Source organism: Lathyrus oleraceus, chromosome 1 (assembly GCF_024323335.1).
Source record: "Lathyrus oleraceus cultivar Zhongwan6 chromosome 1, CAAS_Psat_ZW6_1.0, whole genome shotgun sequence".
Classification (NCBI taxonomy): domain Eukaryota; kingdom Viridiplantae; phylum Streptophyta; class Magnoliopsida; order Fabales; family Fabaceae; genus Lathyrus; species Lathyrus oleraceus.
The window spans coordinates 423,753,009-423,775,880 of record NC_066579.1 but is presented as its reverse complement, the minus strand read 5'-3'; the positions used below and the strand labels follow the sequence as shown (position 1 = coordinate 423,775,880).

The 22,872-nt window shown below is 35.7% G+C and overlaps 2 protein-coding genes across 2 annotated transcripts; both read right to left on the bottom strand.

Moving 5' to 3' along the window:
* Positions 1-14,190: 14,190 nt before the first annotated feature.
* LOC127078739 (guanylate kinase 3, chloroplastic) lies at positions 14,191-15,250 on the bottom strand. Its single transcript, XM_051019174.1, has one exon. It carries the CDS (start codon positions 15,150-15,152, stop codon positions 14,304-14,306), a length of 849 nt encoding a protein of 282 aa, XP_050875131.1. The 5' UTR covers positions 15,153-15,250; the 3' UTR covers positions 14,191-14,303.
* A 3,042-nt stretch (positions 15,251-18,292) lies between these two features.
* On the bottom strand, positions 18,293-22,446 carry LOC127078730 (mitogen-activated protein kinase 15). Its single transcript, XM_051019166.1, has 10 exons — positions 21,975-22,446; positions 21,230-21,638; positions 20,971-21,098; positions 20,829-20,888; positions 20,389-20,538; positions 20,154-20,309; positions 19,852-20,063; positions 19,566-19,670; positions 19,252-19,415; positions 18,293-19,125 (listed from the first exon to the last, which is right to left on the bottom strand). Exons 1-10 carry the CDS (start codon positions 21,996-21,998, stop codon positions 18,851-18,853), a joined length of 1,683 nt encoding a protein of 560 aa, XP_050875123.1. The 5' UTR covers positions 21,999-22,446; the 3' UTR covers positions 18,293-18,850.
* Between the last annotated feature and the right edge of the window lie 426 nt (positions 22,447-22,872).

The window sequence follows — 22,872 nt, the reverse complement described above, 5'->3', positions numbered from 1 at the left end:
TCGACCAGAACCAATCCCAAATAGGGAAGAAAAAGAACATGCATGCCAGCGTAATCCCAGACCTTTGATGGTTCAGGCAAGATGCTGATCAGATTCTTTGAAATATCCAACAAAACAATTTTGGAGGATATAACAACATAGCCAATGTGGTCAAACAGATTTTGACCTAGAATGGCCTCAATGTGGGACTCAACAGACCTAACTTTATATCCCCTTTGTTAGAGTACGTTTGACAAACAAAGTTACCCGGAGGTTCGAAAGTCTCCAAATTTACTAACTTCGTCGGCGACACTAGTGAGTCGACAATCGAACATGTCACCAGGTACCAAATTGAAGCTGATGACATTGTGAACAATGACAATTTGAAAATGAAGTATTTCCAAGTTCTCTTACAAAGAACACCTTCACTTGGTTCACCACACTTCCTCCACACTTTGCTCAAACATGGATCAATTGGAGAGACAGTTCCATGAACAATTTTACATGGGTCAGTCAAAAATAAGTTTGAAGGAGTTGGCTAGTGTTAGGAAAAAAGTCCCTGAATCGATTGATGATTATCTAAACAGGTTTAGACTTCTTAAAGAAAAATGCTTTACACAAGTCCTTGAACACGAACTAATCAAAATGGCTGCAGGTGGCCTAGATTATTCCATTAGGAAGAAGTTAGATACTCAGTACCTCAGAGACATGGCACAACTGGCATACTAGGTTTGCCAGGTCGAACACTTGAGGGCTGAAAAATCCGAACAAATAAGTATCATGAAAAATAAAAAGTTGTGTGCGTAGAGGCAGATGAGTACCTCTCAGACCCAAGCGGCGAGTATGTCATAGAAAAATTGTGTACGTAGAATAAGATTTGATCGCCATACTCAGGAAGAACATTAACCTGTTTTCCTGGACGCCCTTGAATACACCTGACATAGATACCATAATGATATGGAATCGCCTCGCCATAGACCTTTAATCAAGTTAGTGTTTCAGAGGAAGCACAAGGTTGGAGAGGAGAAGAGAGCAACCATTGGCGAATAAGTTCAGAAGTTAACAAACACTAATTACATAACAAAGCTCAAATACACTTCCTGGTTATCTAATGTGGTCGAGAAAGGCATCAAACAAGTGGCATATGTGCATTGATTTCACTAACCTCAATATTGCATGTCCCAAAGGTCCATATCCTCTCCCCAACATAGATCGCCTAATTGATGGATATCCGGGTTATAAAAAAATGAGTTTCATGAATGCATATTTAGAGTACAACCAGATTAAGATGGATCGTATTTATGCACCTAAGACAACATTCATGCCCAACCATGGCAACTACTATTAGAACGGAATGCCTTTTGGGCTTAAAAATGTTTACTCCACCTATCAGAAGCTCATGGACGTGGTGTTCAATGAAAATGGGGCATAGCATGGAGGTGCACATTGATGACATGAAAGTGAAAACGTTAGAAAGGAAGGGTCATCAGCAGACTTAGAAGATGTTCTAGAGTCAATCATGAACTAAAACCTGCATTTGAATCTGGTCAAGTACTCATTTGACGTACAAGCAGGAAAATTCATGGGTTTTATGCTCACCAAAAGAGGCATAAAGGCAAACCTAGACAAATGTCAAGCCATCATAGACATAAGGAACCCCTGTGACGTCAAAGAAGTCCAACAACTAACCAAATGTTTACTTGTCTTCTCTCGTTTTCTTTCGTGTGCATGTGACACTGCTTTCCACTTATTCTCCATGTTGAAGAAAAATGAGAGATTTGAATGGCAGGTGAACATGAGGAAGTGTTCTCAAATTTGAACATGTTCCTAGCATCAGTGCCCATCCTGACATGCCCGATAGCGGGTTCACTTTTATATATCTACTTGTTTATTAGTGATCAAGCGTTGAGTTCAGTTTTTTTCAAGAAAGAGATAGAGTGGAACGAACTATTTATTTCGTGAGAAAAGTGTTTAGGGGTGTTAAGGCTTGCTATTAGAAGATAGAAAGGTTCGTATTGGTAGTAGTGGTGACCGCAAGAAAGCTCATGCCTTATTTTTCAGATACATTGGATATTGGTAAAAATAGACTACCATATACGCCAAGTCCTCTAGAAGCCATATCTAGTCGTAAGAATGGTATATTGGGCAATCGAGTTGTTTGAATATGACATATATTAGAATCTCAGGGGAAGCATCAAATCGCAGGTACTAGTAGATTTTCAGGCAGAGATCAGCATGTTAATTAGTTCGGAGAATTCCCTTCGCTTGAATCCTCTTGGTGGATGAAGCTTCTAACGTGAAAGAAAGTGGCACTGAGATAGTGATGGACGAACAAGATGACTCATTGACCAAGCAGTCATTAAGGTTTGAATTTAATGCTGGTAATAATCAATCTGAGTATGTAGCTCTCATGTAGGCATGTCCATCGCTCTGGAGGTACGCGCATCAACTCTGAAGTCCAAGAGAGATCTCGGTATGTGGTAAAGAAAGTCGTTGGAAATTATCAAGTAAATGAAACAAAACTTATCAAATGTTTGAAGAAGGTATGTGACTTGTCTGAGCGTTTCAAAGATTTTGATATAATGCATGTGCGCCCAGGGAACATAATTTTAGGGAAGACATGTTGTCCAAGATTTCCAATTCAAAGAAGACAGAGTTCAATCACACCGTAATACAATAAATGCTTGACATCCTTACCTTAGAGGAAGGGAAGACAAACATTATTGAGATCTCCCTAACAGGCATATGGGTGACACCTATAATCCATTATTTCTAATTAGGAGAACTGCCACAAGACGAGTTAGAGACAAAGTAAATCCGCAAGCGTGTAGCAATGTACATCCTGATTTCAGGAAAGCTCTATAAAATGGGAAAAATCTCTCATATGTTAAGATGCTTGGGTGAACACGAAATCACCTTGGTCTTAACTAAAGTTCATCAAGGGGCTTGTGGCAGCCATATTCGTGGGAGAGCCTTGTCCCATAACCTATTAAGTGTGGGTTACTATTGGCCTTCACTAATGAGGGAGAATATGGGTTTTGTCGAGAAATGTGACAAATTACCAAGACACACTAATCTACACCATACACTGATTGAACTCCTTTATTCTGTGACAATGCCTTGGCCATTTCATCAGTGGAGCAAAAAGTTCTAAGACCTTTTCCTATAGTTTATGGCCAACTAAAGTTCATAAAGTTCATAATCATGGGAGTATATTATTTCACAAAATGGATAGAAGCAGAAGTCGTATCCAAGATCACGACAGAGAAAGTCAGATGCTTTTATTTGCAAAGAGTTATGTGCAGTTTTGGTTACCATGTATTATCTTCTTAAACAATGAAACTCAATTTGCGAATACTACTATTGTCGATTTTTGTAATGACTTGGAAGTACAAACCAAGTTCATATTGTTTGTTCACCCTAGGAGAATGGGTAAACAAACTCAGCAAATAAAGTAATACTAGATGGAATCAAGAATAAGTTGAATGAGACCAAAGGATTGTGGGTCGAGCAATTGCATGAAGTGTTGTGGTCATATGACACCTGCACTCACTCCACCATTTGAGAAACTCCCATCACAGTAGTGTATGGGGGGACATCATGATGTAAGTTAGAATCGACACACCATCATAATGACACTCTTAATTCAATAAGGAGGAAAACGAGACTAGGTTAAGATGCAATGTTGGTCTAGTTGATGAAACAAGAGACGTCACCCACATTCGAGAGTTTGTCGCTAAACAAAGAACAACTAGAAGATATAAATCTAAGGTGGTTTATAGAGATATGCAAGAAGGAGATTTAGTGTTACGACAAGTCGTTGTACCCACCCAACAGGGGATATCACAATTTAACTAGGAGGGACCGTATTGCACATATTATAATTTTCCTTATGAAGCCTGCAAGCTCGAAGAGTTAGATATACGAATCGTTTCTAGAACTTGGAATTCAGCCAATGTGGGATATTATTATTATTGATTGGTAGAAGGCAAATCGCCTATTTATGGAAACTCTTGTAAAAAAATATATGATATTTACAACATGTTATTTTGGTTAGTCTGTCAAGAAGTAAACTGCTGGACTTTGATAACAAGATCGTTGTCGCCTTACAAGATAATTAAATTATTGGACTTATACAAAAAGATCATTATCGTCATACGAGATAATTAAACAACTGAACTTCCACATAAAGATCCTTGTCATCCTACGAAATTAATTAAACTGCTAGACTTCCATTTAAATATCCTTGTCATCCTCCAAGAAAATTAATCAAGTAGATTTCCACATGAAAATCCTTGCTCTACGAGATAATTAAATGGTTGAACTAAATGAAGATCCTTGTTACCCTATTGGATAATTAAACGGTTGAACTTCCACATAAAGATCTTTGATACCCTACTGGATAATTAAACTACTGAACTTTTACAGGAAGATCCTTGTCACCCTACATGATAATTAAACTATTGGATTTTCACATGAAGATCTTTGTCACCCTATTAGGTAGTTAAACCGTTGGTAATTAAACCATAAACATAATATAGAAAATGTATTCAACTCATATGTAAATTTTGTCGACATACGGCGGTTGATAAAGGAGAAATGAACAATATTTGAAAGTGAGATTGGAAGTAGTCGAGAAAGAGAATGAAAGAAGATGGAGTAGAAACCACGGAGAAAAATTAGAATAAAAATTCATAATTTTTTTATAAAAAATTTAATATTTTCTATTCATGCATTCAAAACATATTTATTTTATTTTAAATTATAATAAATTATAGAAAGCATATAAATTTTAAATAGAATAATAAGAATAATATCAAAAAAAGAAAATAGCAAGTTAAAATATAAATTTAAAAACTACTTCAAACAATTTTTGAAAAAAAATCATAAACTAGTAAAAAAAAGTACAAATTTTTGTTAAAAATTATTAATTAAATAAAAAAATTTATTGATGTAAACTGAAAAACTAAAAGTTAAAAACGAAAATCTTTTTGATCATACCATGCAAATTTCTAACTTTTTAATCTTATCAAACAAACTTGAATCATGAAAACTTAAACGTACAATCTTGATAAGATTGAAGCACAAAATATCATGTGCGCCTATAAAATAAGAAAAGTACTTTACGTGAATAAGCATGGACACCTTTCTCGGTTTTTTTACAAAAATAATCCATTTTTTCAAGAAAATTCCCAAAATATATTTGGTTTCAAAAAAATTCTCAAACTACCCCACTTTTAGGAGGAGTCGCCAATTGAATTGGAGACTCCTCTTAAAACTTGAATGGAGGCGCCAATTGGATTGGCTAGGGCAGGTGCCCTAGCCAATCCAATTGGCACCCCTGTGTAGGTTTTAAGAGGAGTCGCCAATTCAATTGGAGACTCCTCCTAAAATACATTTTTTGTGTTATAAATAGATGCGTTGTGTGAGTAATTGTTTCACATCTCATATAATCATTTGGCAATCATGTTTGGTGTTCGTCGCCGATACGGAAAGGTGATTTATGCGAGAGACAAACCTCGAATGCTGATGCTGTTTTGGAACATCACTACGTTGGATCAACTGAAGAGGGAGCTGGTTCGTTGGTTAGATGGGAAAATACCAGAAGGGAAAAAATCAGAAGTATTGAGAGACTTGACAGTATCTTTGATTGGGTGCGAATGAAGACTGATAAGGATGCTAGGGAAATGATGTTCGGTCGAGACGACATCAATTTGATTGTTGTAATCAGTTAGAAATATATATGTTTTCAGATGTTTTGTACTGATGTTTGTTGTGAACCTCGTTGTAACAAAAACTTAACGATATATAATGATTGAATGTTATAGAAATACAATGTTACAAAATGCTTAAGACCTAGATGATGCTCCTCGATTGGGACAGTTGTTCTTGTTGTATCCTGGTTGACGATAGATACTACATAATCTTATCATTATATCTGTGGAATCCATCTTTGTTCTGATACATGTGTTGTTTGGCCTTCCTTTCTTCTTTCTACGCATCTCGTCATTGTGCCAAACAATATCACCTTCATATGGAGGTCAGTAATCCTCCATTGGTAGTACTGAAAAGTTTTGAGTATATACATTCATGATGGTGTTGGCCTTGTACATATCAGATAAATGGATGTAAGCGTCTTGACGAGTATAAGTGCATGTTGCAATGGCATGGGAGCAAGGTATGCGGAAGACCTGAAATTTTCCACAATCGCACCAACTTTTGTTTAGTCTAACAGCGTAGGGTAAATTTGGTCTCCCCTCGTTGTGGTCCATTGTTTCCTGGACGCTAAAATTTTGCCTATGACGGTCAAAGACTATAACAGCGTGTGTGCTAGCTTTGATGCTCTCCTCTTTCATGACCTTCATGCAACACTCACTGAATACTTGCCCGGACATTAACACCGCACTCCATCTTTCACCTCTGGTTGCAAACATAGAAGCCAACCTATAATAGGTTGATCTTACCAAGGCGGTTATCGACAGATTTCGAATTCCTTTGAATACCCCATTCATGCATTCCACAATATTTGTTGTCATGTGGCCCCATCGACAACCTCTGTCAAATGCTCTTGTCCACTGCTCTACTGGTATGTTATTTAGCCATCTCCCTGCGTCTTCATTAGACATTCTAATTTCATCACGATAATATTGAAATGACGGTCGAGTTAGAGCATACCCAGCATTCACCACCTTCTTGCGAAGATTCTTATCTTTTATAGCACACATGAAGTTTTGTCCAATATGTCTGATATAGTAGACATGGGTAGAAGGAGGATCATGCCATCCGTTGTCATGGTTGTTGTAGGCACTCTCAATGGCAGCATGTCTATCAGAAATCAAACAGAGATTGGCTTGTGGAGCCACATGCGTTCTGAGATGTCGAAGAAAGAAACCCCATCCACCAGCCGTTTCACCTTCAACAAGAGCAAAGGCAATGGGAAAGACATTGTTGTTTCCGTCTTATGCAACCGCCATGAGCAAAGTACCCTTGTATTTTCCGTATAACCAAGTGCCATCAATTTGAATAATAGGTTTGCAGAATGCGAAACCTTTGATGCACGGGTCAAATGCCCAAAAGAGACGGTGAAAGATTCTATTACCTGTAGCACAGGTTCCGTCTGGCATCATCGCTGGCAATGTCTCCATAATTGCCACAGTTCCTGGGACATATGTTTTTAGTGCCCATAAAAATCGTGGCAATTCCTTGTATGAATCCTCTCAGTTGCCAAAAACTTGTTCAACGGCCTTTGTCCTCGCAATCCAGGTTTTCTTGTAAGATGGAGTATAATTATATGTTATTTTGATATGGGATATAATTATACTCACCTTCACTGATGGGTCTTTATTAACCAACGGCAGAATGTCTTGACATATCAAAGCTGCGCTTAGTTTACGGTGATCTTGTTCAACGTTAGTTGCAATGCAACTGTGTGGTGGGTCTATTGAAGCGATCTCCCAAGAGTCGTTTTTTCTTCTTGTAAGACGCATCCAAACGAAACTTACAAAGCATGTTACGACATTCGATAACATACCTTCTAGAATCAGTGTGTTTCACTGTAAAGTCAGCAGAGTTGCTCATGTGGAATTTTTTGATTGCCAGAACACATTCTTCTTTGGTACGAAACATGTCTCCCACCTTTAATTCGCCTTCTGTTCTCGGATACGGATTATAGAAAACACTGTTGGATGTTTCATCGTCGTGAAGATCCATATTTGTCATACGATGAGGCGGATTGTAGACATGACTAGGAGGTATTGGTGGTGGTTGATCATCATCTTCATCGTCGTTGTTCAGCATGTGATCAACCTGTATCTCGGTCTCCTCTTCTTCTTCATCAACCACGTCCACTTCTGCTTCTGCTTCTGGGTTGAGTTCATCTGACCATTGTCGATCATCTTCACCAGACTCATCCTGACCGGTTAGTTGATACTGTTGAGATGGTATACATGGTTGAAGAGTAATGTACAACTCAATACAGTTGCAGCCTGAATGTTCATGACTAACAAACATGTATTCAACATCTTCATCATCTCGTACCTTAAGGGGGAAATACTTGCATTGACTATTCTCAAAAAGTATTGGATTTTGATATGTGATCTTTGACACAATACCCGATCCTATACAGGATTGTATTCTTTTTTTCAAATGCAAGAAGGTTGCATTTCTCTTGATCGTGAGTCTAATGGTATCGGTGTTTCGAAAACAAAAATCATATAGCTTAGACTCGTATGTTTCACCGTTGCAATGAACGTTGACACTGTATAATGATGAAGATGACATTGTACAGATGAAAACTATTTTCTTACTGCAGATGAATGTGAGTGAAGTGTCTTGGATGTTGATAGTAAGACACTTAAATAGAGGAGTGAAGTATCTCACATGCTAGCTAGTTCGAAGTGACGTGTCGCACATGCAAGCTACTCTGAAATGACGTGTCGCACATGCAAGCTACTCCGAAATGATGTGTCAACCATGCATGCTACTACGAAGTGACATGTTCAGCATGCAAGAGACAAGACAGCCACGTGTCAGACATGCAGACACACACTCCAAATGAATTGGTGCCCCCGCTCATTCCTTGCACATGGGTGCCAATTCAAGTGGAGATATCATGCATTCAGACCTTGAAACCAAGCAATCAGACCTAGGTCTTGCATGCATGTCCCTATTGAGGCGCCAATTTGAATGGCGACCCCTCTTAAAGGTTGTACATGGTCTCCAATTCAAGTGGAGACACCATGCAAGCACAACTTTTCATGCTCCCATCCATTTGCCTATAAATACATCCACTCCATCAACACTTCTTCCAAACCATCACTCTCACTACTTCTTCTACAATACTTCTTCTACAATTTCATCTACAACAACTTCTTGTAGTTTCATCTACACCAACCCCCCGATAAAATGTCTATCCTCACAATGGGCGAAGCACATAGAGGAACGGTTGCAAACATTGCAACATATGTAAGTTTTTTCTTTTGTTAACTTTTTATCTTTCATCTTCACCAACCCCCTTTTATTTTAACATACCAACTTAGTCAAGTTTTTTATTCTTTCTTTTATAGGATGTATCAAGGTTCCGAACTCGGGTCCACGAATATGTCCATATGGACCCGATGATTCAACCTTATGTTGAACTCGCCGGTTTTGGTCATATAAGCAAGATTTTGTCTTGGTCCATAGATAACAAATTCATTCTAGCTTTATGCGAAAGATGGAGAGCAGAGACACACACATTTTGGTTCTCAACCGGTGAGTGTATTGTGACGTTAGAAGACGTCTACATGCTTTTGGGACTACCCATTGAAGGTAAGGCTGTTAATGGTAAAACCAACTATGAAAATTCAATTTGCATGGAGCTCTTAGAGACTGATTTGTTAGATGATAAAGCAAGAGGTTTAGGTATACTACTCTCACGCCTTAAGTCGTACTATAATAGTTTATACTTAGATGAGCATTCTACCGAAGATGCTCGAATAATAAAAATTAGGTGTTACATTATGCTGTTAATTTGCTCGTTTTTATTTCCCGAAGGTATTGGTTCTAGCATGCATATTATGTATTTACCTCTACTTAGACATGTAGATAGAATAGGAAGTTATAGTTGGGGATCTGCTTGTCTAGCCTATCTCTATAGCCCCTTGTGCAAAAACTCACACAAAGACACATCTACATTTTCTGGATGTCCTGTTTTGCTACAAGCATGGAGTTGGTCAAGACTACCGTCTCTAGCACTCGTCAATAACAACCCTTTCACATTTCCGTATGCACAAAAGTAAGTTGTTTAAATTTCTATATCTTTACTTACTTCTTTAAAGATTATTACCTCTAACTAATATTTTTTGACTTTTTGGTGTAGATGGTATGCACGTGGTATGAGTTACAACAGATGTCCAAGACATTGTATTACTCAGTATCGCAACCTGTTGGATCACCTTCGACCGACAGACGTAAGGAAAATAACTTAATTATTTCGTTATATTTTGTTAACTTCTTCTACATTGACTATAATCCTATCTTCTTTCACATTTCAGTTCATTTGGCGTCCATACCTTAATTTGGATCATGACCATGAGGTCAACGCTGAAGACGCGACCGTATGGACTGCATGCACATCGATAATATGGTTCACAACTGTGGAGATGCACAACAGTGATCGTGTGAAGCTGCAGTTCGGTATGCTCCAAAATATCCCAGATCCCCCAGCTAGCTTAGGAGAATGGCATCTGCGCAAAGTTAACGACCAATGGAACTTCAATCCATGGCAAAACTTTGCAAGATCGGAGTGTCGCAAATGGAAGCACCGTCATGACCATGTGTTAACTGACGCAGTCATGCCAACTGAAGAAAAACCAAGTCGTACTTATATGGTTTGGTACAAATTGGTTGGTTTTCAGTTCATCGTCGAGGATATGTACTTGTACGACCCACGCCAGATGACTTACACACTTGACACCTCAACATCAAACCCCCAACAACAGTGTCAGACCGGATACACACAACCCCCTGTCCGTCAAACGTTCCGTTCAACCAACACACAAACATACAACCAAAACATTCCATACACCCAACCCCAATACCAAGAGCATACCTCATACCATCAGCAACAAATTGACCATCAACCTGAGACTCAACATCGCTTCGTACCCACCTCATCACTCTACCAAAGTCGCCTAAGCCAGAACACCCAACGATGATTCAACACCAACCGCCCCTCCTCCTACCGTAGCCAAGAAACCCAAACATCACAAAACCAAAACATCCAACAACCCTATCTCTACCAAACACCCCAACAACATTTCCATCATTTCCTCGACGCATCGTTCACACCCATGTCTCCCTTCAACCGTCTCGGTCGCCCATCAATGAGTCAACCACATTCCAACTTCTCTGGCATGGGTCATGAGCTCAGCTACGGTGGTACATCATCGATGCATACTGAAGACTATGTCGAATTTTCTGACTACCTCAACAGACTTTCTCCTGTAGTTGGTAGTGACGCTCCTGGCCCCTCAGATGATCAAACACCGGTACCGAATCGTCAACGTGGGTTAGGGCAACGGGTTAGGGTAGCTAAAGGATGTGGGACCGGAAGTCGGTTAGGTGATCACGGTCATCACCATTAGATTTCTTTGTGTAAACGGCAAAATTTTATTAATATCAAGTGGTCTTATATCAAATTTATCTATCACTTATACCATATAACACAAAAAATGCATTTTAGGATGAGTCTCCAATTGAATTGGCGACTCCTCTTAAAACCTAAATAGGGGCGTCAATTGGATTGGCTAGGGCACTTGCCCTAGCCAATTCAATTGGCGCCTCCATTCAAGTTTTAAGAGGAGTCTCCAATTCAATTGACGACTCCTCCTAAAAGTGAGGTATTTTGGAAAAAAAAATTGAAATCGGAGGTATTTTGAGAATTTCCTTAAAAAAAGGGATTATTTTTTTAAAAAATCACCTTTCTCTTCCATGTCGGTCGGATCCCAAGATTCTAAAAAAATAAAATAAAAAAATTGAACCCTATTTTTGAATTTGACTTGAACTCTATTAATATGCAAAACAATGTTTCCGTGTGCTTATTTAAATTAAACAAGGTTAGGTGCCTTAGTAAAAGTGTGTCTCGCCTCATGAATTTTGGATGTGAGTGTGATTTTCTGTTTGCTATCTCTTTATTTTTAATAGTGTGTGGTTTAGAGGAAGGGATGGGAATATATCATATCGATTTACATGGGCTTATAGTATAATTTATTTAAGAAGTGAGGAAAACAGGCCAACGGGTGTCATCAGTTAGAATTTAAAATAAGTGATGCAAGACAATTAAAAAAAACCACAAAATCCAACTCTTTCATTTTCTTGTAGATTTCTCAATCCCTCTCCTATTATCTCATATCTTTCAAAATACACATAGAGAACTTCTGATTATAGATAGTCTCATCAGATTTTTCGAAATTGCTGCACTTTTGGGGGATGAGCAGTCATCTTTCTATTTCACACCTCGTTGTTGTACCAAGTAGTCTCAAAGTGGCCATCAACTTTATTTAGATTTAATTTAATAAAAATTGAAAAACTACTAAAAATTACAAATCAAACTATACTTATGTAACACTTAGGAAGTATTACAGCATTGAACAACCTACTATCTGCATAAACTCAAACTACGATGGTCAAGTTTAATATCTAATATAAAATTTTAAAACTCAAGAGGTAACTTATTTGTAAAATTTGACAAGCTTGTATAAATAAAATAAGAGAACTCAATTGGGGATGATAAAATTAACAAATGATATCATGGTACATTCACAATCTACCATACTTGTGCTCATATCTCAGCTATTAATCGAAATCTTTTACATAACATGAATGACTCATATGAGAATAGATGAATCCCTACAATTCGTACTTGTAAGCACGTGCACGTCACATGTTGAATAAGTAGACAATAATATTACATGATTGAATAAGACTCAATTTTCAACTAATTTAAGCAATTGAATCCAATGAGACTTGAGACGTATTAGGGTAATGCATAAAACCGTAGCGGTGAAAAAAGTTGCAATAAACCCAAGAAATGTTGTATGTTGCCTTTTCACACCGAAACAAGAAATAATATCTACTAGTAAGAAAAACATAAAATAGAAGTGATTCATATAAACAGTTATAATTGTAATAATTTGATAATATTACAAAACTCCTGTCACAGCAGAGCCCAGAAAAAGATCAGAGTTTATGGTTATAAAACATTTGTTCAAGGCCAAAGCTAACTACTGAACCTATGACTTATAGTGTGTGTGGATTTGTATTGAGAAACCAAACACCAGTCAAATCCACAGCTATTTTGTAAGCATATGGCGTGCTTTGGACAGCAGAGCCAATGGTAACCCAGACACTAAATCATACAAATACTCCAAGCGATGGTCCAAAACTCCTACTTCTATATTAACAATCTCTATAGTTAATTTTTCAATCAATGCTATAGCATTCAGCTCTCTCAAGTGAGACTTTCAATTCAGTCAATGCTATAACAGTCAGCTCCTTCAGGTCACACCCTATAAAGAATCAACATCACTCTAACTCTTTATTAAGGGCAATATATTAGAGAACTGATATTGTACCAGTGATAAATATTGGGGAAATGATGAATAAAATATTTTAGGATAGGGATAGAAACTGTAGAATAGAGGAACAAAGCCTGCGGATGTAACTTCCAGCAAGGCAATTATTGAATTGATAAATAACACAAACGGTTTACCATCAGCAATTGATCAAATAAACCAACCTCTAGGAATTAGAGAGTCTAGTCTCTCCCAAACCAACCAACATACAAAATACCTAATGCCCTCCTTTTTCCCTTGCAACCTATATTTATAGTTCTGACTACCTACAACAGTTAGATAGTAGTTATTGCACTAACAACATTTAAGAATAATAAAATTAATTGCCTATTACTAGATTAATTTTAATCTTTACCAAATCACTTTGTTCTTGTGAGTAGAATTAAAATGAATTCTACACATGGATAGTGCAGCCTGCGGGGTAGAATAACCCCAATCAAATTGCAGAGTAGAACGTTCACACAAATCACAATCCCTTGGAGGAGATTCAACATATTTGAATATGAGAATACCACATGCTAGAGCAAAGTTTCTAATCTAACCCCTGCTTCCTCTAATAACCTTGAATTTCAATTAAGTTCATCTCCAATTTATTAACTTTAACGGCAAAATAATCACTAAATAACCACTACCTAGTGAAAGTTATGAAGACAATATACTAAATCTTGTAGTACAATGTACAATTATGATAACAACAATTTGAGCCTACAAATTTCATGCAAAATACTCATTCTTTCATTAAATGAAACCTACGTCAACAGGAAAACATTATGGCTTGGACCTTCAACCAAGATCCTATATGGTTGTGGATAATTACCGGACTACAAAAACTCAACATGAGCGGCAATCGAATCAAGAAAATGCTCAATAGCAGATGAAACAAACTAACTTATAGAAATGAATAACAGAAGCTATAGACAATTGACAAGGGTCTCTATTTAATTGTTCACAAACCCTCCTTCTAAACCCACCAAGAAAAGATGGAACCAATTCATAACCATATAATTTTTCACCTATTTAACTAAATCATGATGGATTACAACAATTAGGACCCAACTAAATGAATTAAATCCTAATAGGTACATATCCCACCAAATCAACAAATGAAATTAACAAATGATATTAAAACATTGTAATTAAAACTACATAGTAAGAATCAACACAAATGCTTCATCAACACGAACTAATTTCTATCTATGATCAATGAATCTATAAATGAAGAGTCCTTTGACAGACCTTAGCTTTCTCAGCATCAATAATTGACTCCAACAAGTTCACAGCATTCTCAAGCTTATCCTTAGCATTCACCACAACATAATCAAAATTCCTCACATGCTTCATCTCCTCCTTGGCAGTACTAATCCTAACAAGCAAAGACTCTTTTGTCTCGGTATTCCGATCCACCAACCTCTCCACCAAAGCAGCCTCACTCTCCGCCGTCAAAAACACAAACACAGCCGATTTCCCCAAAACCTTCCTCAACGTCTGCGCACCTTGAATATCAACTCTCAACACAACATCATTCCCTCTCGCCATAAACTCCCTAATCTGCTGCTTCGGAACCCCCTTGTAATCACCGTAAACCAAAGCATACTCGAGAAGCTCGTCTTTCTCCACCATTTTCAAAAACTCCTCCTTAGAAACAAACAAATAGTCCTTCCCGTCGATTTCATTGGGACGGCGGGGACGAGTGGTGGCGGTGACGACGAAGTGGATTCCAGGACGGGAGTCACGGAGGCGGGAGATTAGCGCGTCTTTGCCGACGCCGCTGGGGCCGCTAATTACGATGACGAGAGGGTTAGGGTTTGGGATGAGAGGCTCGGAAGTGAAGGAAGAGCCTAAGGAAGCTTCTAGAGCGCGGAGGAGTTCGGAGCGATCTGCTTTATCGAGAGATGGAATGGGGACGGGGGAAGGTCGGCGGGCGTCGCCCATGTGGGTGGTTGAATTGCGGAGGCGGAATGAGAAGTTGTTAGGTTTTGGTTTGGGGAGCGGTGGCGGTGGTGCGAGAGATGGAAATGGGAGGCGAGTGAGAGAAGAGTTCAAAAGCCTACGAATCATGGAGGAGATTACTGTAATTAAGATCAACTACCACTTCTATCATATATTGCTTCAGTTTCGTATATACAAAATATACAATGTAAGAATACAAGAATACAAGTCGTATTTTGGTATTTATAAAATGGATACGGCAGTATTTGTCATTTGCTTGGAACAAGTTACCACTTTAGGATGACCCTTATAAATTTTAATCTTAACCAATCACTAGGAAGCCTAAACACAAATTTTATGGAAGAGGATATTCTAATATGATGCAAAGAAATTAATATTTTTGACCGATTTTGAGGACTTTTAAGGTGGACTAATGTATATTGTTTAAAATTTTGACATTTATGTTTAAAAGTTAAACTATTATAAAATAGAATTTTATTTAATTTGACACACTTAAAACGTAAATACCTTCAAAATTTTAAGATGTTTTTTTTTAATGTCATCAATTTAATATAAGATTTATTTTTAACTTGAAGCTTAGACCTTAGATACAAGGCATGACTAGTTGAAAAAAATCTTCCTTTAAAGGTTTGGAATTGACTTTAATAAGGTTTATGCACCATTTGTAAGGTTTAAAACCATAAGAATAGTGGTTGCAATTACATTATATAAATTATATAAAACGTGAAAAATATATAAATTAGATGTAGAGTTAATTTTTTTTTATGAAGCTATGTCAAGCAACCAGCAAGTTTTAAGATCAAAGAACAATAAGAGAAGGAGTGTATAAATTAGATGTAGAGTTACTTTTCTTTAATGGAGCTATGTCAAGCAACCATCAAGCTTTAAGATCAAAGGACAATAAGAGAAGGAGTATAGACTTAAAAAAGACACAGTATGAATTGAAATAGATCGCTAGACATGGAACAAGAGTATTGATAGCTTTCTCATTAAATTGGGATTTAACAAATGCACATCAGAAAATCAATTTTAAATATAGACGATCTATTAGTCACAAAATCAAATGAAATCAAACTAAAAAGATTCAAGGCTGGCATAATGAATGAGTTTGAAACGGTTGACCTATGGAATTTGATTTATTTCTTAGAAATGAAGTTTATAAACACAAGAAGTAGAGTTTCTTATATCAGAAAAAAAAAATATGCATGAGATATTCTAAAAAAAATTCAAAATGAGTCATTGTAATCCTACAATCATTCCTACAAAAACAAGTATAAAGCTGAAGAATAAAACAAACAATTAGCTTAGTAAATCATTGGTTCACTAAGGTATCTATGTAGAACATGATCAACCATCTTTCAAAATGTTGGCTTAGTAAGTAAGCTCGTGGAGAAGCATAAAGCATGTCACCTATTAGCATCCAAAAAGGAGTCTAAGGTACATTAAAGACGCAATGTATCATGGTGTACTTATATCAAACTAGAAGAACGCTAGCAAGAAAGCAAGGGCATATGCCTAATTTGACTCAGTTTAGAGATGAGATCAAGATGATAGGAAAAGTTCATCATGATATCCTTTTATGATTAGAGCAACTCCATTTTCATTAAGCTCTAAGAATCGAGGAATAATGACTTTATCATTCAATGAAGATGAATATGTAGTAGATTTATTTGTTGTTTGTCAAACACTTTGAATGAAAATGTTATTTGAAGAATTAAAGATCACTGCAGTAATGAAGATTAAATTGTTAATTGATAATAAATCATCAATTGATTGACTAATCATCCAATGAGTTATGATATGGGAAAGTATATTGAAATAAACTATCACTTTTTGAGATCAAGTGAACAAGAACAAACTCGAGTGTACTATAAAATAAATTACAACTCACATACATATTTATCAACATATTGAAAAAAATAAGCTAAAGGAGCCGATAAGAATGAGAAAGTTAATTAATATTAATTGAGATGAGTATTGTGAATGTAATTCATATAGAAATGAAAAAGTCCAATTAATATAGATTAGGAGGAATATCGTAGATGAATAGGATTTTGAATAGGATTTTACTTCCGTTGCAGGTTAATTACTTGCGACACAAGTCAACTATTAATTGTCTTCTAATTATTTATATATATATATATATATATATATATATATATATATATATATATATATATATATATATAATATATATATATATATATATATATATATATATATATATATATATATTATATATATATATATATATATATATATATATATATATATATATATAAATCCTCGTGTAATTTAGGTTATTAATTACTTAATAGAAATTATTCTTCACACAATTACTTGTTTAAGTATTGTTCCCTCATCTTTCTTTTATTGTCATTCAAAATCTCAAGAAGAATCTTATTAGAGGGATCTAAAAACCAATATATAATATATAATAGTAGTATGAGACCGGCCCGGCCTTTAGCATGAGCAAGAAGTGCTATAGTACTGGACCCCAAAATTTGAGGGATCCGCATATTTTTTTTAAATACTACAAATATATATTTTGCATCTGTTATTTTAAAAATAGGTGTTAAACTTTCAAAATCTATTTTACATTTATTTCTTAAAAATAGGTGTAAAAGTATTTTTTTTTCAAAATTTATGTTTTGTACCGTTTTTTTCAAAAAATCGATATAAATTCATATTCTTTTAGACCAATTTTTTAAATTAGTTCGGGTCCCCCGGATTGATTGGGTCGGTCCTGCTTGAGATATTCCATAGAATGTTAAAGTTATATTCGAATTAGTTTCGAAGGAAATCAAATACTTAAAGAATCTATTTCGGAGATAAAAACAAAAATTAAAATATTAAAATATTAAAAAAATAAAATTAATTCTCTCTCTCTTAAATGATGGATCTTGAGTATTTAATTGAATACTTAGAAAATTTAACTCTTTTTTAGAGAGAATAGTTGTAGAGAGTTATATTTTTATTTAATATTTTTTTTAAATTAAAAAAAATATATCAGACATAAGCTTGCAATAATAATAATAATAGTACATATGAAATTTCAAAATTATTTTCTCCAAAAACACTTCAAAAAATAACTTTTATATATACTAGAAGATTTAGAAGAATTTTAAAGAGTTTAGGTAAAAATTTCAAATTCATCTATAGTATTATAATAATTTAAATATTAATAGTAAATATTTATTTATTATTTTACACAAATTTCAGGAATTATAATAATTTCAAATTTCAAATTCAAAGAAAAGAAAGGACGTGCAGATATCACAGCCACTTGTGAAATTCAGTAAACTTACAATACACGGCTTCAAAGGAATTAAAAGACACTTATTTTGTCACTTTTGTTAACACCAAATTAAGTTATTAGGATAGAAACAAGAGATTCTGATATTTTTGGCTACAAATTAATCCCTTTCTTAAAATTAAAATACATCATCTTTATAATGGTAGTCAATACTATTAACTAACAGCTTCAATTCTTGCATTGAAGCAACAGCTATTCCTTCAAGTTCATAATGTTATCAGGTCTCTTGTGTTTCTATTATCTCACAAATTAGTGTAAGAAAATCATCAATTGGACCGTGCGAATCACGCTTCCAATCCTCCAATTGACGACACCGTTCGCTAGAATCTCTCAAGCTACCTTAAGTTGATCATAGTCAAAGTTATGCCACTTCAATGTTTTGCAGTTCAGAAGATCAAGACTAGGTGCAGCACATGAAATCTATGTATCAAGGATCTTTCATGGCATAAAGCAGTTTTAAGCCGCGAAAACTTCTAAGTTGTATTGAAAATCAATACCACTGACTACCTGCTCCGCCTTGAGCAGCAGCAACTTTCCTTGCTATGTATTGAGGCTTTGGCTGCATCCCGTTAGAACCTTCAATCCCATCATCTTCGATTCTCTCGCTTTTATAATTTGGATTTCTCCGCGGATAGCTTGAAGCAGCATACTGATTCGAAACAGATGCGTTCCTAACCACCCTCCGCTGTTCGGTTTCTGCTGCCACACCACAGTTGTTATAATGCATTGCAGAACCAACAACTTTTCCGGGCCTTGCAGCAAGACCTGCCAGAAATGTACATCGCATGAGAGTAAATTACCATATTCTATTCGATAAAATTTTAATTCTGTGGTATTTTTGTACTGACATTTTACTGCCGGATTTGTAAATACTCAAGTTAGTAATCAAACCTTGAATGTTTTGAGGAGTTTGTAAAGGAAGCCGAGTCATCGGAAGAATAGCACTACTCCTATCTACAGGCAGTTTCTCAACTTCTTTGATGCAACATTTGGATAGATCCTCTGCAACCTCGGCCGTATTCTGCATCGTGTTATCAGAATACAACACACACGCTCTGCATGTACATCCTCGAATCAGCAGAGACAGTAGGCAGTTTTAAAGCAAACAAGCGTCTTTTAAATTGGCATTTGTCATGATTAAATTACAGCATTGGCCAAAGAGAAAAGTGAAAATTTTCAATAAAAAAACAACAAAATTAGGATACCTAGGCAACGAAGACGCGTGCTGCCGCTCAGGTGGAGCAACAGTTCCCCCTTTTCCATAATGCTCCTCAAGATATGCAAATTGCTTCTTGAAAAGGTCTACAGCACTATTCAAAATAGATTGGGAACGAAGGAGCGAAATCAGAGACTAAACTTACACACTACATATATTAGGGGTAAAAACATATATGCAAAGAGAACTAATGAAACGAGTTCATAAAGTGCTTAAACCAATGCAAAAAGAATTGAGATGTGAAACAAAAATTTGGGTAGAGGTTTAGACAAAACCTTGGATACATGAAACCCGTTGGCTCTGAACCCTCTAGAAATTCCTTTAACATCTTCGGATGGTACTCCAATATTTCTCGGTATATAAGCTCTCTTACATCTTCCTTTGTTATCCTCCGCCTCTCAAATTCAAATTCCATCTTAGTAACTGGCTGAGCAGAAGGTTCTCTCTCGACCTTGGCCAAGCCTTTAAAATAAGGATCCGCTAGGGCCTGACATTATTACGCACAAGATACACAGTTAACTAGATATAACTATAAAAAAGAAAGTAAACTAAAGATAGTTGGACATCGAGATTCAACCTCTTCAGCAGTAGGACGATCCTTAGCTTCAAATGCCAGCATTCTTTCTAACAGCCGTAGAGCAAGGGGGTCTGTATTAGGAAATTTATGCGCGAAAGGAACTGGCTTCTTCTTACGCATGCTGCTCAAGTATCTCCGAGCTTTCTCATTCCGTACCTATTAATTAATATATTTCCAGTAAGTAACAAAGTAAAATAAACAAATTGGTACGAGGAAGAAAAGGTGAACATCAGACCCTTGCAATGGCATCAGGAGATGGTGTTCCAAGAAAATCAGTCATGATATCCAATTGATGGACAACATTCTTCCCGGGGAAAAGAGGTTTTCCAGTTAAAAGTTCTGCAAATATGCAGCCAATGCTCCATATGTCTATAGCTGGTGTATACTGGAAAATAAAAGGTTTTCAATCATATATAGTGAGATACACACAAATGAATAAAAACGTTAAAGATCTCCATTTAACTAACTTGATCAACCGACTATTTGATAAGACTAAAAATCAAATATTTCAATAGTATTATGCATAAGTATGAAATCAATTACTTTTCACAATACATATTAACATAAGAAACACAAAATAACAGACACCGACTCTTTTTGAATAGTTAAACCATAAACCATAAAGCATCCGGTATAATGTATCAAGATCTTAAATAATTATAACATAAATTGCACCTTGGAGAAAAAGGACCCGCACAACTCGGGAGCCCTATACCACCTTGTTGCAACATAATCCTGTTAACAAACAAACTGAATTAGTAAAGATGAATTGAGAGCTATACAGTAAGGTTGATAGTTACAGGGCAAAGATTCATACTGTCCAGAATATAGCCGTGGGTGTGTCATTAAAAGCTACTCTGGCAAGACCAAAGTCACAAATCTTCAGTTTGCAGTCGGCATTCGCCAAAATGTTTTTTGGCTTCAAATCTCGGTGAAAAACATTAGCTACAAGACCATCACAGTTTAAGATCAGTATCAATGCTCATATAATTTAGCATCTAGTTGTAGGCAATAACAAAATTAAACATGCTTCGCCAACCAAACTAAGAAAATCTTCTAGCCAAAATGATCATAACCTGTGTGTATATACTTCAAGCCTCGAAGAAGTTGATAGAGGAAAAACTGGTAATGCTCTGGTGTCAGATCATCGTTTGCTTTGATGACCTGATGTAAATCAGATTCCATGAGTTCAAAAACAACATATATATCTTTGAATTCCCTTCTTGAAGGAGGCAACAAAATATGTTTGATCTCTACAATATCCGGATGACGTAAAAGTCTAAGAAGCTTAATCTCACGAAGAATGCGAGTCGCGTCAGATACATGTTCAAATATGTCATTGATTTTCTTTATAGCAACCTTTTCTCCAGTGTGTGTATCAAACGCAGAGCAAACAACACCGTAACTTCCTTTACCAATCACTTCTTCTATCTTGTATCTGCTCCCTTCACCATATTCAGTAAAGAAATCTACTTCCACTGACGACTGCATAAACATAACAAACCAAACTACTTAACAAATATACTAAGCAAACTAAAAGCTACAAATAAGTCAAAATTATTGAAACCCTCGAAACCGAAAAAGTACTAACAAGGTGGTCCAGTGTTCAATTCAAACCCTAGAAACTAACATAATCTACTAACACTTGTTTATCCAAAACTAAATAAAAAACAGTTCCAAGGAAAGTGGAATAACAGATTCTGGTACAAAAGAACAAAATTTCAAACACGAAAAGTTAACAACATGTTATAACTATACCCTACACGTGCAGAACTCACAATACAAACTACAATACAAAATTAACCAGTTGAGAAACTTTACCTTTTTCCTCTGATCATGTTGCATCTTTGCAACCAAAGCATAAAACCCCTCCAAATTATTTCTCAATTCAAATCCAGATCACTCAAACTCCCACTTCCAAATGCAAAGAAAAACCCAAATCCGCAACAAGCAGAACCAAATCAAAAGGAGAAAACTTTGAATTCTATACCGAACAGAACTCAAAAATAAAAACAACCCAGTAAAATTAAGCGACCAATAGAGGTACTACGATTGAAAAATTACAACAACAAAAAAAAGACACGCGTACTAGAATACAACAACAACTATGTTACAATCGAAAACCCTTAAAAATTCGAAATGTGTCTTCAAAACTGTAACTGGAAATTTAGAAGTGAAATGAAACACGTGAAGTGTTGGATCTCATAGATAACGCGTAGTTGAAATTCGAAGTTAAGGTTGAACAAGGTTGTGGTGAAGATACAGAGTTAAGACAGACAGAGACATAAAGGACCGAATATGAAAAGAGAAAAAAAAAATATTTTTTATTATTTTTAATAATATTTTATTTTATTATTATAATATTCGAAAATGATGTGATTTTTGTTTTTTGGTTTGAAAAATGATGTGATTTAAAAGGAATAATAGTATTATTTGTGGCCAAGTTACGAGGATATGTCTTTGCCACTCAATTTTCTTTATCCTTTAAACTTTTAAGTGTGAATGTACAATGTATATTAGTTATGTTAAAAATTAAATATATAATTAATATTAATAATATAAATAGTTATAATTTTAAATAAATATTATTTATAAAAAATTTGAAATATTTTTTAATTAATTATAAAAATAATTTTGATAAGATAGTATATGAAAGAGAGTGTACCTCATCCGATGTATCAATTCGTCTTAAGTGACTGTTAATTGTTTAATTAATTGA

Excerpts from the sequence above, each read along its gene's own strand:
- LOC127078730 (XM_051019166.1), bottom strand. The coding sequence starts at position 21,998 with ATGCAACATGATCAGAGGAAAAAG. Across the intron at positions 20,889-20,970 it reads CCACGGCTATATTCTGGACA|GATTATGTTGCAACAAGGTG; the intron begins GTATGAATCTTT and ends GTTTGTTAACAG. Across the intron at positions 20,310-20,388 it reads CTCCTGATGCCATTGCAAGG|GTACGGAATGAGAAAGCTCG; the intron begins GTCTGATGTTCA and ends ATTAATTAATAG.
- LOC127078739 (XM_051019174.1), bottom strand. The coding sequence starts at position 15,152 with ATGATTCGTAGGCTTTTGAACTCTTCTCTCACTCGCCTCCCATTTCCA.